At 43.0% G+C, this 14,304-nt stretch overlaps 1 protein-coding gene across 1 annotated transcript in view; it reads right to left on the bottom strand.

The window, feature by feature from the left end:
• The window catches only part of LOC121276884 (EGF-like repeat and discoidin I-like domain-containing protein 3), a 318,995-nt gene that overhangs the window by 37,218 nt on the left and 267,473 nt on the right, over positions 1 to 14,304 (bottom strand). Inside the window, exon 9 of the mRNA XM_041185494.1 lies at positions 4,022 to 4,206. Coding sequence (XP_041041428.1) covers positions 4,022 to 4,206 — 185 coding nt within the window. The remainder of the gene's footprint in view (positions 1 to 4,021; positions 4,207 to 14,304) is intronic.

Genomic DNA, 14,304 nt, shown 5'->3' with positions numbered 1-14,304 from the left:
AGTTTTGCTTTAGTCTGCACTCCATCTCAAATTTTAGATGTAGCTTTGAAAAGAAATTTATGTCTTTTTGATTTTTTGAATTAATTATTTTTTTTCTTGAGTATTGCTGAAAAAAGAGACATGTTGAAGCTTTTCGGCTTACATTCATCAGGACACTGTGCACAAATACCAATATAAGGGGAAAACAATAATTTATAGGGCAGAATTCTGCCCTTGGTGTGTGGGTTCAGGAAGCTGACCACCACCCGTGATCGGGACTGGACTGTGATTTCATGCTAGTGGGCCAATTAAGGCCCACCCAGTGTGCAAAGCGAATGGTAGCACTCAGCGCTGGCTGTGCGGACGGGGGAGGAGTGCAAGTGGGCTGAGTGCAAATTTCGCACATGCGTGCAAGTGAGCGCTTCGTAATCTCTCTGAGACACGAAGCTGCCTCAGGGAGATGAAGTGTTGTTAAAAAAAGAAAATAAAGAAAATAAAAATGTAATAAAAGGAATAAGAGGAAGTTCATTCCTCCCTTGGATGAGGTTTCCAAAAAAATACAAATGTTGCTTGGCCTTTTCATGTGCCCGCCAACTGTTAGGTTGGACAGGCAGTGAAAAATTTAAGTTAATTGATTATTTAATGGCCTTCTAATTGTCAGTGGGCATGCTGCTGACTCTGGCACGCATCTGTCAACTGAACTATTGCATGATTGCGCATTGACATTGCCACACTCAGCTGACATCAACGCGTGTCATTTCATGCTTGAGCAGGTCGGGTGCGCGCCCGCCTGCCAAGTGAAAATTTCTGCCCATAGTGTATGAGTAGAGAGTGCTGATTGGTTGCCAAGTGGGCACTGATTGGTAGAAGCTTTGCCATGGAGAATTCACCAGTGATGGTGACTGACAGTTAACTGCCTAGCATTGTTGAAATTTAAACCAGGCAGCTATACCCTGATTGGTCAAGGCATTACCCTGAGGAATGAGTCAGTGAATGTCTGTCACTTATTTTGTTTAGCTGAAACAGGTGCAATTTGTGTATATGTTCTTACTGTTTGCAAAGAACAGTGCCCTGTGTATTAACATATGTAGCTTCCAGTACATGCAAATACGCCACACTGTGAGACCAAATTGGTAGTCAGTGTGATTCTTAGCATACAGAGGACAATTTAGCAAATGTGGTCCAACCCTGGAATCACATCTAATGTTGGACACTGTGTTGCGAGTTTTGCAAACACAGGCTGGCTGCATATGGTCTGTACCTTGCTCATTGTGAACAGTGACTGGGACAGGCTGTTTAATATGATCTACCAGTCTTTGGGATGTACAGCCTACGTATCTAGCATCACAATGGCACTGAAATTCATACATCACATTAATTACTTGTGTGATAGGCAGAATGTCTTTTTGGCTTGACAGCATCATCCTGGCGAATACCACTCATGTTGCTACTGCTGGAGCAGTCAAATGAACTCCCTCTCCTTGATGTACGAATTGAGAAATCAGCCAGGGGTTTCTCTACCACGGTCTACCGCAAGACTACCTTCACTGGTCAATATACGGGTTGAGATTATTACATTTCCACAGCTATAAGGTTGCTCTTATTGGCAACCTCGTAAATAGGGTCCGAGCCATTTACTCACCATGAAAGCTTGGTGCTGAAACAGGGTGCATCAAAGACATCCTGCAGGATAATGGCTACCCTGATCACATCATTTCACACTGTATATCACGCATACTCTTGAATGGGCCTAAGGCCGTCACTTTTGAATGAAATCATTCAAAAAAAGCATTCCAGAAATTGCAAGTACTTCAACTCTAAACACAAATGCAACAGTCTAACAGGAAGCTATTCACCGAGCATTTTTGAAAAGCAGAATTCCTGGAGTTTTAAATGACAAGGTGTGTGATGATGTGCAAGAATCAGATTTAGATGTTCGATGAAAGCCCCCAGCCTATCTCAGATTGCGCTGGATGGACAAGGTATCTCAAAAATTTGAGCAACAGGTGAAGTTAGTTGTTTCACGCTGCTACTAGGCATGGCAACGCCTCTACCACTTGGAAACCAATCAGCACTCTCTTCAGTAATGTGTGACAAAGCATCACCTTAGGAATGGATTAGAAAGGTATTTTTTAAACAGGCATTTACCCTGATATCAAATGTTCTTATTGCTGTACCTCGCCAATGCAATATTGTCTTTATGGAAACATATATTAAAAATGTGCTTTTATAAGCAAGCTCACTAAAGTTTTGGAAATGTGACTAAAAGCATAGTAAGTTTTGGTTTTTAATATATCCAACCATACAGAAGCAGCAATCACCAAATCAAGTTCTGAAATGTATCATCAAACATTAGAGTACAAGTAAGAGAATGTCATGTCCGTGGAGAGTAAAATTGGGTGGTGAGTACCAACCCAATAATCCCTTCAATTCCCTGCCAGGTGGGTTAGGTTAAAATGATCCCGAATATTTCAGAATTCTGCTTAAGTGTGTCCAATGCATTATCAGATTCCAAAAAGGGAGATAATACAGATAAGTTTGGTTACATCTCTGTCAGGGGACATTTTGAAAGCATTAATTAAAGATGAGATTACTACATAGCTAGAGGAAGAGACAATAATTAGAAGCAGCCATATGGAATTTAGAAAGGAAGGAAGATTGTGCTTTACAAACCTCATAGATTTTTTTGAGCAAGTGACAGATACAGTGGATTGGGGAAATACATTAGTCGTGGTGCGCATGGACTTTGATAAAGTATCATACGGGGATTACTGATGAAGATTAGGAAGTACAGAATTAGAGGAAAGCTAGCAAATTGAATTAAAGGCTAGTTAAAAGTTGGGAAACCGAGTGGGAGTTAAAGGCAGCTTCTCGGAAGTAGACAGTACTGCATCATAGCGGTCTGTTCTGGGATGTCTTCTCTTCATTGCGTATGCCACTGATTTGGATATAGAGTGAGGAGGAGTACTAGCTAACAAATATCTAACTAATGAGGAATAACAAATTATTCCAATAATCAAAAAATGCTAATAAGATGGTAAAACGGGCAAAAAACTGATAGATGGAATTTAACATCAGTAAGTGTGGTGTGGGATATTCTGTACAGTAAGACTAATAAATTATTTTTTGGATAGCAGAGGTTGTGTGATGCAGGAAAATCCTAGAAAGTTGGGGGCTCAGGTTCACAAGACAGCAAAAGAAGTATCTCAAGTGGATAAGGCCATAAAATAATAGCAAATAGAATACTAAGTTTTGTGGCAAGAGGCACAAATATGAAAGTTAAAATGTAATGGTCAACTTATATAAAATCTCTGTAAGATGGAGTACTGTGCGTAGTTCAGGGCTGTGTACTTTGGGATGGATGTGGAAGCATTAGACAGCATTCATTACACATTCACTAAGATATTTCCTGGTATGGAGATAATACAAAGACTATGTAAGACTTGAAAAACTGGGGCTATTTTCATTAGAACAAGGAAGAGTATGGTGGTTTATAAATCATCAGACAAATTAGATAAAACAGGCAATTTTGAATAGTTGAGAATTCATGAGTAATATAAAATTAAGTGTGAAGGATTCAGGATAAAGAGCTGCTGAAATGGTTTTACACTGGAGGCCATGAGGCTGGGGAGCAAACAATAAACTGTTTTGCTCTTGTAAATTCTGTGTGAAATGATGGAATAGAATGATCCCTAACTCTTCCCTTCACTCAGAAAGAATGAATCAGCACTTGCCTATAGGAGGACTGTTTTGGATTCGAAAAACAAAGAAGAAATTAATAAAGGCCGTTCAGTTCATTGATGAAATTAAGAATAGATAAGAATTTATATGAGAACATAAGCTGTGAACTTCAAAGACTGACTGAAATTTTATTAAAATAAATTTTCTAAATTATAAGAGCAAGCAATTCTTTACTAGATTACATTTAGATTTATTTTAAACTTGAGTTTTCTCTGAATATATTAATTGTAGCAGAGACATAGGAAATGTTAAGCTGTGCATGGATAACAAGAGCTCCAGAGTTTCAAAGTACAACAAATACCTGCAGCCACTGCGACTGGTCACTACGTCCTGACGTCCAAGCGTTGATCTTTCCTTGTTTATCCAGCCGAGCTTTACAGGGTTCCCACGTAAACATATCCATATTTAGGGTCCTAAAGATATTGGAAGCAGTAATCTGATAATCTTGGATATGTCCTGACTTCATCCCCAGAGGCTCTGAACAGCCTAAAAGTAGGAACAAATTTAAAAAAGAACAAATCAGGCACATCTTACTTGATATTACCTTTTACAAATTCAAAAATTCAGCAACACTAGACATAAACTTTAATTGAAGTCATCATAGGGATGTTTTGTGTTTTAAAACAATCCTAAATCTTCTGGCTGCTTGTTTTCCTCATTATTCTTCTGATGTTCTATCCTCCGAATGCTAAGGAATTGGCCCCTCACTGGGAGACCATTCTAACGGTGCTGATTGTCATCTTGTGCAACTGTATTAATATGTGGGCCTAGATAGTTAGCGGTCGCAGACTATTCAATCATGTCTTTATTGGGAATTCACAAGAGTATACTTCCAGTAGTAATTATTGGCTCATGATCAGGCATTGGGGTGCTGTCAGATTGCCACTTCCTAATCCATGCGGGCTAAAGCTAATTGTTGCATCCTCAATCCTGTCATCCCAGTTAAGATCATACACCTCAGTTTAAATTTAAAGTTTAACCTAGTTAACCGCTACTTTAACCAGCCAAGTCATTGAGCTGCCTCATTTGTCATAGATCAGTGCTCTCCTTCATGGCAAGAGATTAAGCCATCGTGTAACATAATGGACATCTGCGCACAATCAAACAATAGGTAAAGGTTGTCACTCCTTGTCACGCCCATATCCAGCAGAAACCATTTTCACTGGGTGGGGGGGTGGTGGTTTGGAATTAGGGTTGGGAAGTCACTCTCACGTATGGGTAAGCCAAACACAGGAGGATCATGTGAACTCAGTGCTGAGTTCAGACCCCATTTTTGCTGTAGCAAGGGCATCAAGCTGCAGTGTGTGTTATAAAATTTTAGAGTAGATGTAAATGCTTACAAATGGTGGATAAGGTCTGTGGAACTGTCAAGCTGTCAAATTATTTAAACCCCCTGTCATTCGGAGTGAGTGGGGGGGCTTTCTTCTTTGAAAGAAGAATGTGGGCGTGGAGAATGGGTGGGAGGTGACAGGGTGTGAGGACTAGAAGACCTAATGTTTAAGAAAATAACTGGGATGAAGACCCAGAGAACCAAGGCGGGCCTTTTAACCAGCCTGCCTCAGCACTCAGCAGCTCCTGTGGCTGCTTCCAATCTGCCTCTGGGAATGACAGGCCCGACTCCATTCCACACCCGCTCCACAGTACGAAGGTCCCTCCATTTGGGGTACTTTTTCCCAAGGTGGGTGTGGCGAACCAGGATGTTTCCCAGCTCTGTGCACCCACCTTGGGAATGAAAATGAAGGCCCCTATCAGACTTTGAAGTGCTCAGTGACACTCAGTGGTAGAAAATTGGATAAACACCTGAAGAGAAAAACAATTTGCAGGGCTACAGGGAAAGAATAGTGGAGTGGGATTAGTTGAGTTGCTCTTATAGAGAGCTGGCACAAAAACAACAGGCCGAATGACCTGCCTCTGTAATTCTATGATGGAACCTAATGGTGTCATTGAGTCCAGGTTGCAATGTTAACTTAGGCCTAAGCAGGGGAGCCCTTGCAGTTATCCTATCAGGCTGAAGTGGTTACAAAGAGAATCAGCCTCAAAGGAGGTAAAGGAAGCTATGTTTTTGCCTTGTGGGATCAGTTGGAGCAGGATTTACTGTATCCCACAAAGAAAGGTCACATCCTCTCTGCCTCAGAGTTTTCCTCTTCTACAATGCAAGACTCCTATGGAGTGTTCCCGAACCTGGTCCCATCACCTGTTTTGTATTTTTGGGGCCACAGTTTTCTGCCACTTCCTGGTGAATTCACGCCTTCATGACAGATTCTTTGTAACTCTGGCAGTTCAGGATACGCGTATTTATCAAGTTATTGAAACAAATATGTTCAAATTCAGCAACAAAAATAGCTTCACTGAAAATCCTCACATTGGTATATATTCATATTAGCTGCCTTACATTTACTCAGGTTTAGAAACTCAGTGTGGTAATCTATTTAATTGTTCTTTGCAATTTCCCTGAAATGTATAAAATGCCTCCACTGGGGATACTAATTATGTGGCAATTTTTTCCATTATGAAACATTGTGAAGCACTGTCAAATGTGCATATATCATGTTTTATTGTAATGATATTGCAGAAACACTGCTTTACACTTATCTACTGAAAGCAGCAATACATATGCTTGCTCTTGATTTGTGCTGTTCTGTAGTATACTTCACTGATTTTAGTTCCAAATTTCCCGTAGATGTAAAGGTACTAATGTGGGTGCAAATGGAGTATTACAAATATGGGAGTGCTCTAAATAGTTTCCTAGATTCAATGATGTTAATTGCACCTATGTGTGGGGCCCTTATTTCTGAGTTGATTCACAGTGCCTTGTATCTAGTTGTGAGAAATAATATAACAGGGAGTGTAACATATGAACTGGCACCGATATTTACATGGTGGCATAGAGAGAGTGGGGACACTTGTCTGTGCCCAGGAAGCTTAGAAATGCTGAGTTTGTGCCTGGCAGCAGGGGATCACTGCGGACCTCCCTCTGCAATTGGAGATCAGGTGTTGGTGGAGAGAGGCTCAGAGGGACAAAAGCCAGGAGGGAGTTGATGATTGTGCGGGGAGAGGACTCTAAGTTTCTGAGGAGGCAAGAGAAATTTATTGGGGGAAGGGAGAGATCACAGCTGAGAGAAATGGCAGGAGAGAGATCTTGGAGAGTAGAGGTCACGGGTGAGAGAGATCACTGGGGTGAGATCATAGGGAGAAGAGATTACAGGGAGCAAGAGAGATGGCTGCTAAAATCTGAGGAACAGAGGCTCATTTAAATATTCTCAACATTAAGCCCACCTGCGTAGGGTAGAGACTGGACCGACCTCAAACCTGCCGTCATGTAACCAGAGGTAGGTGTGTCCATGGTGTGCTGTGGTTGTGTTTCATATTGTTACCCATTTAATAATTGCCCCCACTCATCCTGATCATCTACTGCCAATCATGGGTGAGGTTAAATTTATCCCCATCTTTTACTCTTGCTCTCGTGTGCTGCTGTGATCTTTCAGAAATATGTCTAGTTTACATTGTGTGGAAACATGGCTAAGAACAAACATTCATCTATTTATTTTTTCAGCCATTCACACAGAGCAACTGTTCTGATCAGTCATTACCTTCAATTAATATTTGACTTTGTGTAACAATACAAATTAATGAAGACCCCACACTTTCTCTATCAGTGGATCATTCTTGACTTACTTCAAAAAAATTCTACTTACTCTCCTCTATTCCAAGAGCTTCTGAGTCGGTCAAAAGTTTTTCATTGTGGCTTTCAGTTTACGTAACATGAGTGTCAGATTTTTTTGCCCCTAATTTATATGTGTTCATAACCAGAGGGAAGAACCTATGGCTGATGATCCCTCCAATACATTTAGGATCAGTGACTTCTAAACATAACAGGCGAGGCACTTGCTAATCACTGAGAACAGGGAACAAATTATTTAGTCTGTAGGGAAGTAAATTAATGCTTAGCTCATTAGCATTTTAACCACTTTTCAACTCCATATTTTATTTTAAACTTGTTTTATTTTAAAAATCTGATATTTAAATGTAGTTCCTTTCCAAATCCTTTCTGTGCAAAATTGGTCCCAAAATCCTAATATCTGCCAAAGATCAACCCTTTTTCTGCAGGTGTCTCATACTGGAGGTATTGAGAAATGTACAATTCTAAAACTGAGCAAAGTAATACTTAAAGGAGTATAACTTATTTCAATATTCAAAGATGCTTAAATAACCAAGGAAATAACTAAACCATTGACATAAAATCCTTACAAGTTACTTGAGTGCTTGCTGCATGGTGGATTTTAACTCACACAGACGAGAAGGCCAAAGTTCAATTCCCAGAGCAGTAGATAGGATCCAGAACTTGGTTCCAACATCTCTGGAAGTGGGAGGAGAGCACGCCAACTAGTGTCTCCACCTTTGCATGCTGTAATGACTCATGCAACAAAATGCATTTACGCAGATGGTGATTGTCTTAGTGATTGAATATTCTCCAAACAACATTAAAATGAAATGTCATAGATTAACCCCTTTGAGTACTGAATATCTTTTGGAACATGCATGTTTGTCAACTGCCGAGCAATATTACAGATGAAGAATGAGGTGTTGGCAAGACATCAGAGGCTGTTGACATCTATGGATCATATCCTAACATGATAGGAATTAAAAATGAGTGGTTGGGGGCCAGGAGTTGGGGGTGGGGGAGGGGGTGGGGCATAGTCAGGGAGTTAACAGTCTTTACATTTCTCTGTGCCCCAAACAAACATCCTGGAATATTATTATTTCTCTTCATGGTGATCCATTTACCCAATTAGCTGAAGCAGAAAAATGAGGGATTTGCCACAATAGTGATGTTGCATCTTCGCATGTTCATTTGAGTGCATCGAATAATTGATGACCTTGTAAATTCAGTGATGGGAGGTCAGAGAGGGGACAATTGATCGGTTAGTGAGGGGGAGTAGGTCAGAGAGAGGACATTTCATCAGTTAGTGAGGGGAGCAGGTCAGAGAGGAGATTTTTGCAGGGCAAAATCAATAATCACAGAAAATGCTGGAAAAATTCAACAGGTCTAGCAGCATCTGTAGAGGGATAAACAAAGCTAATGTTTCGAGTCCTTGTGACCCTTCTTCCGAGCCTTGCTTTTGTTTTTAAAATCAACAATCAGTTAGTCTGAGAGAGGGTGGGTCAGAGAGGAACAATCAGTTTTGCCCCGCTCTCCCTCAGACTGACTGAATGTCTCCTCTCTGGCCTGCTCCCCTCACTAACTGACCAATTGTCCCCTCTCTGACCTTCTCCCATCACTGAAGTTACAAGGTCATTAATTGTTCGATGCACTCAAATGAACATGCGAAGGTGCAACATCACTATAGTGGCAAATCTCATTTTTCTGCTGTAGGCCTGAGGAAGAGCAGGACAGAGGGAATAATCAGTCAGTCAGTGAGGGAGGGTGGGTCAGAGAGGCACAATTGGTCAGCCATTGAGGAAGGGCAGGTCAGTAGGAGGGACAATCGATCAAGCACTGAGAAAGCGTAGACAAAAGGAAGGACAATCGGTCAGTCAGTGAGGGAGAGCTGGATAGATCAGGTCAGTCAGCGATGGAGAGCGGGTTGGGGGGGAACAGGTGAGTTAGCCAGTGAAAGAGAGCAGGATGGAGAGGGCACAATTCGTCAATCAATGAGGGACTGCAAGACAGAAGGGAAGATGAGGATTAAAGTCATTCCGGGCACAGCTTGCTTTAACTTTCAAAAGTAAATTGATTTTTTACATGAAAAAGAAAAATTTGTGGGGCAATGGTGAAACAGCGGTTGAGTGAAGTGAATTGGATAGTTCTTTTAAGGAGCTGGCACTGGCAGGATGGACCAAATGGCCTTCTCCTATGCTATAACACTACAAAAATTGGAGCAACCTGTACACTGTGGGTGTACCTACACCACAGGGACTGCAGCGGTTCAAGAAGGCAGTTCCCCACCTCCTCAAGGGAAATTAGGGATGGGCAATAAATGTTGGCCTAGCCAGCAATGTTCATATCCAGTGAATGAATTTTAAAAATGAATATTCAGCACTGTGATTTATACTGCAGTTTATACCACTGCAAGAGAATGGAAATTATGTCCAATTTTTCTTTGTGACTGTTAAATCGAAAAAAGGTAAAGATAAATAGATATTTGAAGTTAATATATATTTTGTCAAAATGGCTGTTCAGCAAAATAAAATATACTTTTTATTACAAATGACAATGAATGTTCACATAAGGTATTGAATACATTAGATTTTTTAAATTCATTCATGGGAACTAAGGGAACCTCAATTTGCACCTTAATTTTTAAAAAATGGGATGTGGGCATTGCTGGCTAGACCTGCATTTATTGCACATCCCTAATTGTCCTTGAGAAGGTGATGGTGAATTGCCTTCTTGAACTGCTGCGGTTTAGTGCTGTTAGGGAGGGAGTTCCAGGATTCTGACCCAGCGTCAGTGAAGGAACGCGATATTTTTCCAAGTCAGAATGGTGAGTAGCTTGGAGGGGAAATTCCAGGTGGTGGTGTGACTGCTGAGAAGGCCATTTGGTCCACCCTGCCAGTGCCAGTTCCTTAGAAGAACTATCCAATTCACTTCACTCAACTGCTGTTTCACCATTGTTCTGCAAATTTTTCTTTTCCATGTAAGAAACCAATTCTAGATGGTAGCGGCTGTGGGTTTCGAAGGTGTTGCCTAAGGAGCCTTAATGAGGTCCTGCAGTGCATCTTGTAGATGGTACACACTGCTGCTACTGTGCAAGGGTGGTGGAGGGAGTGAATGTTTGTCGAAGAGGTGCCGATAAAGCAAGCTGTTTTGTCCTGGATGGTGTCAGGCTTCTTGAATATTGTTGGAGCTGCACTCAGCCAGGCAAGTGGAGAGTATTCCATCACACTCCTGACTTGTGCCTTGTAGATGGTGGACAGGCACTGGGGAGTCAGGAAGTGATTTACTTGCCACAGGATTCCTAGCCTCTGACCTGCTCTTGTAGCCACATTATTTATATGGCTGGTCCAGTTCAGTTTCTGGCCAATGGTAATCCTAAGATGTGGATTGTGGGGGATTCATTGAATGTGAAGGGGCGATGGTTAGATTCTCTCTTGTTGGAGATGGTCATTGCCTGGCACTTGTGTGGAGCAAATCTTACTTGCCACTTGTCAGCCCAAGCCTGGATATTGTCCAGGTCTTGCTGCATTTGGAGATGGACTGCTTCAGTATCTGAGGAGACATGAATGGTGCTGAACATTGTGCAATCATCAGCGAACATCTCCACTTCTGACCTTGCGATGGTCATTGGTGAAGCAGCTGAAGATGATTGTGACGAAGACACTACCCCGAGGAACTCCTGCAGTGATATCCTGGAACTGAGATGACTGACCTTCAACAATCACAACCATCTTCCTTTGTGCTTGGTATGACTTCAGACAGTGGAGAGTTTTCCCCCCTGATTCCCATTGAATCCAGTTTTGCCTTAATTCAAACCCTTAAAAAGGTTTTCTCCTTTCGTTTGCCAAATCATCACAATCTCTGAGTGAGAAACCATTGTAAGTATAATTAGACCATGGATATTGTAAGCAAACTTTTAATGCCAGCTGGATTCTGATTAGTTCATTGTAATTATTCTTTGCAGGGGTGATAAAGGGGAGAGGGTAGAGAGGCCAGAGTATAAAAGCCACTTAATTCCCCCAATAGGGATGGGAAGTGAAGTCGGACAGGAAAAAAAGTCAACCCAGATAGGAGTCTTATTGAAAGAAAAAGCAAACTTGCATTTATATTCCACCTTCTCATGCTATTCAGAAAAGGCCATATACATTGTGATTTGAAATGGAGAAATAGCAACATTGGGCGGAATTTTCCAGTCCTGCCAATGGCTGGTTTCATGGCAGGTAGGAGCAGAAATTTCAGAGAGAGGCAAAAATCAGATTCCCGATGGCGGGCAATCAAATCAGAATTTCCCCTCACCACTTTGATGGTGGGCTGATGGTGGACCGGGTTTCCTGCTGATCCATGTAGGGAACACAATTTGCATGTATTTCCATGTCATGGGTGCTCATTAAAAACGCTACTCACTGGACTCACGTTCTCCCTCTCAATTACGTGCATGCCAGCAGGAAATAAGTCCGGTCCAAATCACAATCTGATACAAGTGGTATGCAGCTGTCTGCCCTCACTTCGCTTATGACTTTGAGGTGAGTACAACATTCAAAACCTACTTGCAACGCTTTCTCAGTGTTCATTAATATGTTGGACCTATCATTTCTCAGAAAGAAGGAAGAGGCAGTGGCATAGTGGTATTGTCACTGGACTAGTACTCCAGAGGCTCAGGGTAATACTCTGGGGACCCGGGTTTGAACTCCATCATGGCAGCTGGTGAAATTTAAATCCAATATAAATCTGGAATTAAAAGTCTGATGATGACCATGAACTGTTCTGTCGAAGGGTCATGAGGACGCGAAACGTCAACTCTTTTCTTCTCCGCCGATGCTGCCAGACCTGCTGAGTTTTTCCATGGTTAAACATCTGTGACCCAGAAGTGATGTCAAAGTTTCTTAATTTTTCTAAGCCTACCGCTATGTCTTAGTGCATCTCTGACATCTGCAGTGGACGTGGAGGCAGCCTGCTGACTGCTACACTCTGTTGTCTTTGATGACTTTGGCAGGCATCCTCTGGAGGGTTGAGATTTGGAGGGCCCTGGCCTGCTTTGGGTCTCCAGCTGAAGGGCAGGTGCACCCTCCTCGGCCTGAACAGATGGAGGTGATAGAGTTACAGACAGAGGGGATTGGGATCGGCTGGACACTCTTGGAGTCACCTGGATGGCTAGTCCTGGGGTGTCCAGCTGCTGGTCTTCCTCACTGTGAGTGCGTGGCTCCCTGAGGAGAAGGTGCCCTGCCGTTAACCCCCTCCCCAGTCTTGCCTAGCCGCTAGATCCCACCAATGCCTATAGTGAAGGAGCACAGGTCTGAAAACAAATCTGGCAGGATCTGCTGGATCCAAGTCTCCAAGGCAGCCGCTACCCTTCCCATGGAGACCTCGAAGCACTCGCATGTCAGAACCACAACATCAGACAGGATGTGGATGGACTCCTCCATCCTTCGCTCTAGTCTGTTGACTGCCTCTTACAACCCTATCTCGTTTTCTGCTGCAACTTTAGCATGTGTGAGATGGTAGCTTCCAGTGGCTCATCATCCAACTCAGACTCAGTGAGTGGCTATTCCCCAGCGGTTCTCCGAGAGCCAGAGACATGGGCTGTCACTGCCTCTGACTGCTGTGCAGACGTGTCAGTGAGGTGTTCCCCAGAATGTGACCCTGAGCCTAATGTAGTTCCGTAGCCCACCAGAGTATGTGCCTCTGTGCTGGTGGACAGTGCAGGTGAATGCAGTGATGGTTCTTCCTCTGATGCATCCTCAGCATCTACCTCTGAGGTGGCCTGGGGACTGTGGCTTATGGTGTTCTTTCTGGGCCTGCTGGTGTCTGTAAGAGAGAGAAGATAGAGTTAGTTCATAAGCAGACAGAATACAACATTGCATGTCGCTCACTGAGAATGTCAGGATGTGAGCAACTCATGGAGGGTTCATCCAACCTGGGAGAGACCGATCTCGCCTTGCCCACAGATGTGATCTCTGCCTTTGCCTGCCAGCTCAGCGGCATCCTTCTCAAAATGTTACAGCTCCTGGACTACTGTCGCCCCTCCTCCTGTCTGCGATATCACTCCGGCTGTGGGCGAGTTTGGCCTGCATGAAGATAAATGGAATGGAATGTCGTGAGGAGATGGAGGAGAGGTTCGGAAGCAGGGATGATGAAATGCTGGCGATGCTGAAGTGTCCGTGAGACAATCGGTGATGACCTGTCCTCTGCTAATATTGTGTGAGGTCTCTGAGCAGTGTATCTTGTTGAATGCATGATGCCATTATGAGAGTGTGAGATTGGTGTGAGCTAAAGGTTGACTTACCCTGGCGAAGCAGATGAGATCATTCATCCTCTTTCTCAAGCAGATTGCCAACGAGCTGACCTTCCTTGCAACCACTTCCCAGGCTGACAAGGTGAGGCTGGTGCCATCCCTCAGGTAGAAGACATCTGGTGCTGGCGGACTCCATGGATGAGGGCCTCAAGGGAGTCATTACCGAATCCAGGAGCAGCTTTTTTCTTCGGTGGGGCCATATCAAGAAGTTTCCTGCACACAGTTGGCCTGCTGAGAGTAATGTGTATATTCGGGTGGCAGTTAAATATGGCACCAGGACCTTTGACCTCATTAGGTAATGGTGGAGCGGACGAGTCAGTGCCCACCCCGCCATGTGATTCGGAAAGCTACTCGCCGATGCATAATTAATGAGCTTCTGAGTGTGAAATCTGGTGCGATTTCCTGCCACGTTGTCTAGTGGGAAACACCTGCCCGCTATGGCACTTAATCTCTGGAAGGGAACGTTCCGCTCCTTGTTTCCATGATGATTGGTTTCTGTAAATAAATTTAAGTCTGCTAGACTCCTCATACACATTTAATTCCATGCCAATTTTTACCCTCTAATAATAGCAGAAGACTTTTCATCTGTGTGGTCCTTTGCCAGTAGACCAACAAATTTAGGTCTCGATTCCAT

This window comes from Carcharodon carcharias, chromosome 4 (assembly GCF_017639515.1).
Source record: "Carcharodon carcharias isolate sCarCar2 chromosome 4, sCarCar2.pri, whole genome shotgun sequence".
NCBI classification, from domain to species: domain Eukaryota; kingdom Metazoa; phylum Chordata; class Chondrichthyes; order Lamniformes; family Lamnidae; genus Carcharodon; species Carcharodon carcharias.
The sequence above is the reverse complement of the archived record's forward strand: the minus strand, read 5'-3'. Positions and strand labels throughout refer to the sequence as shown.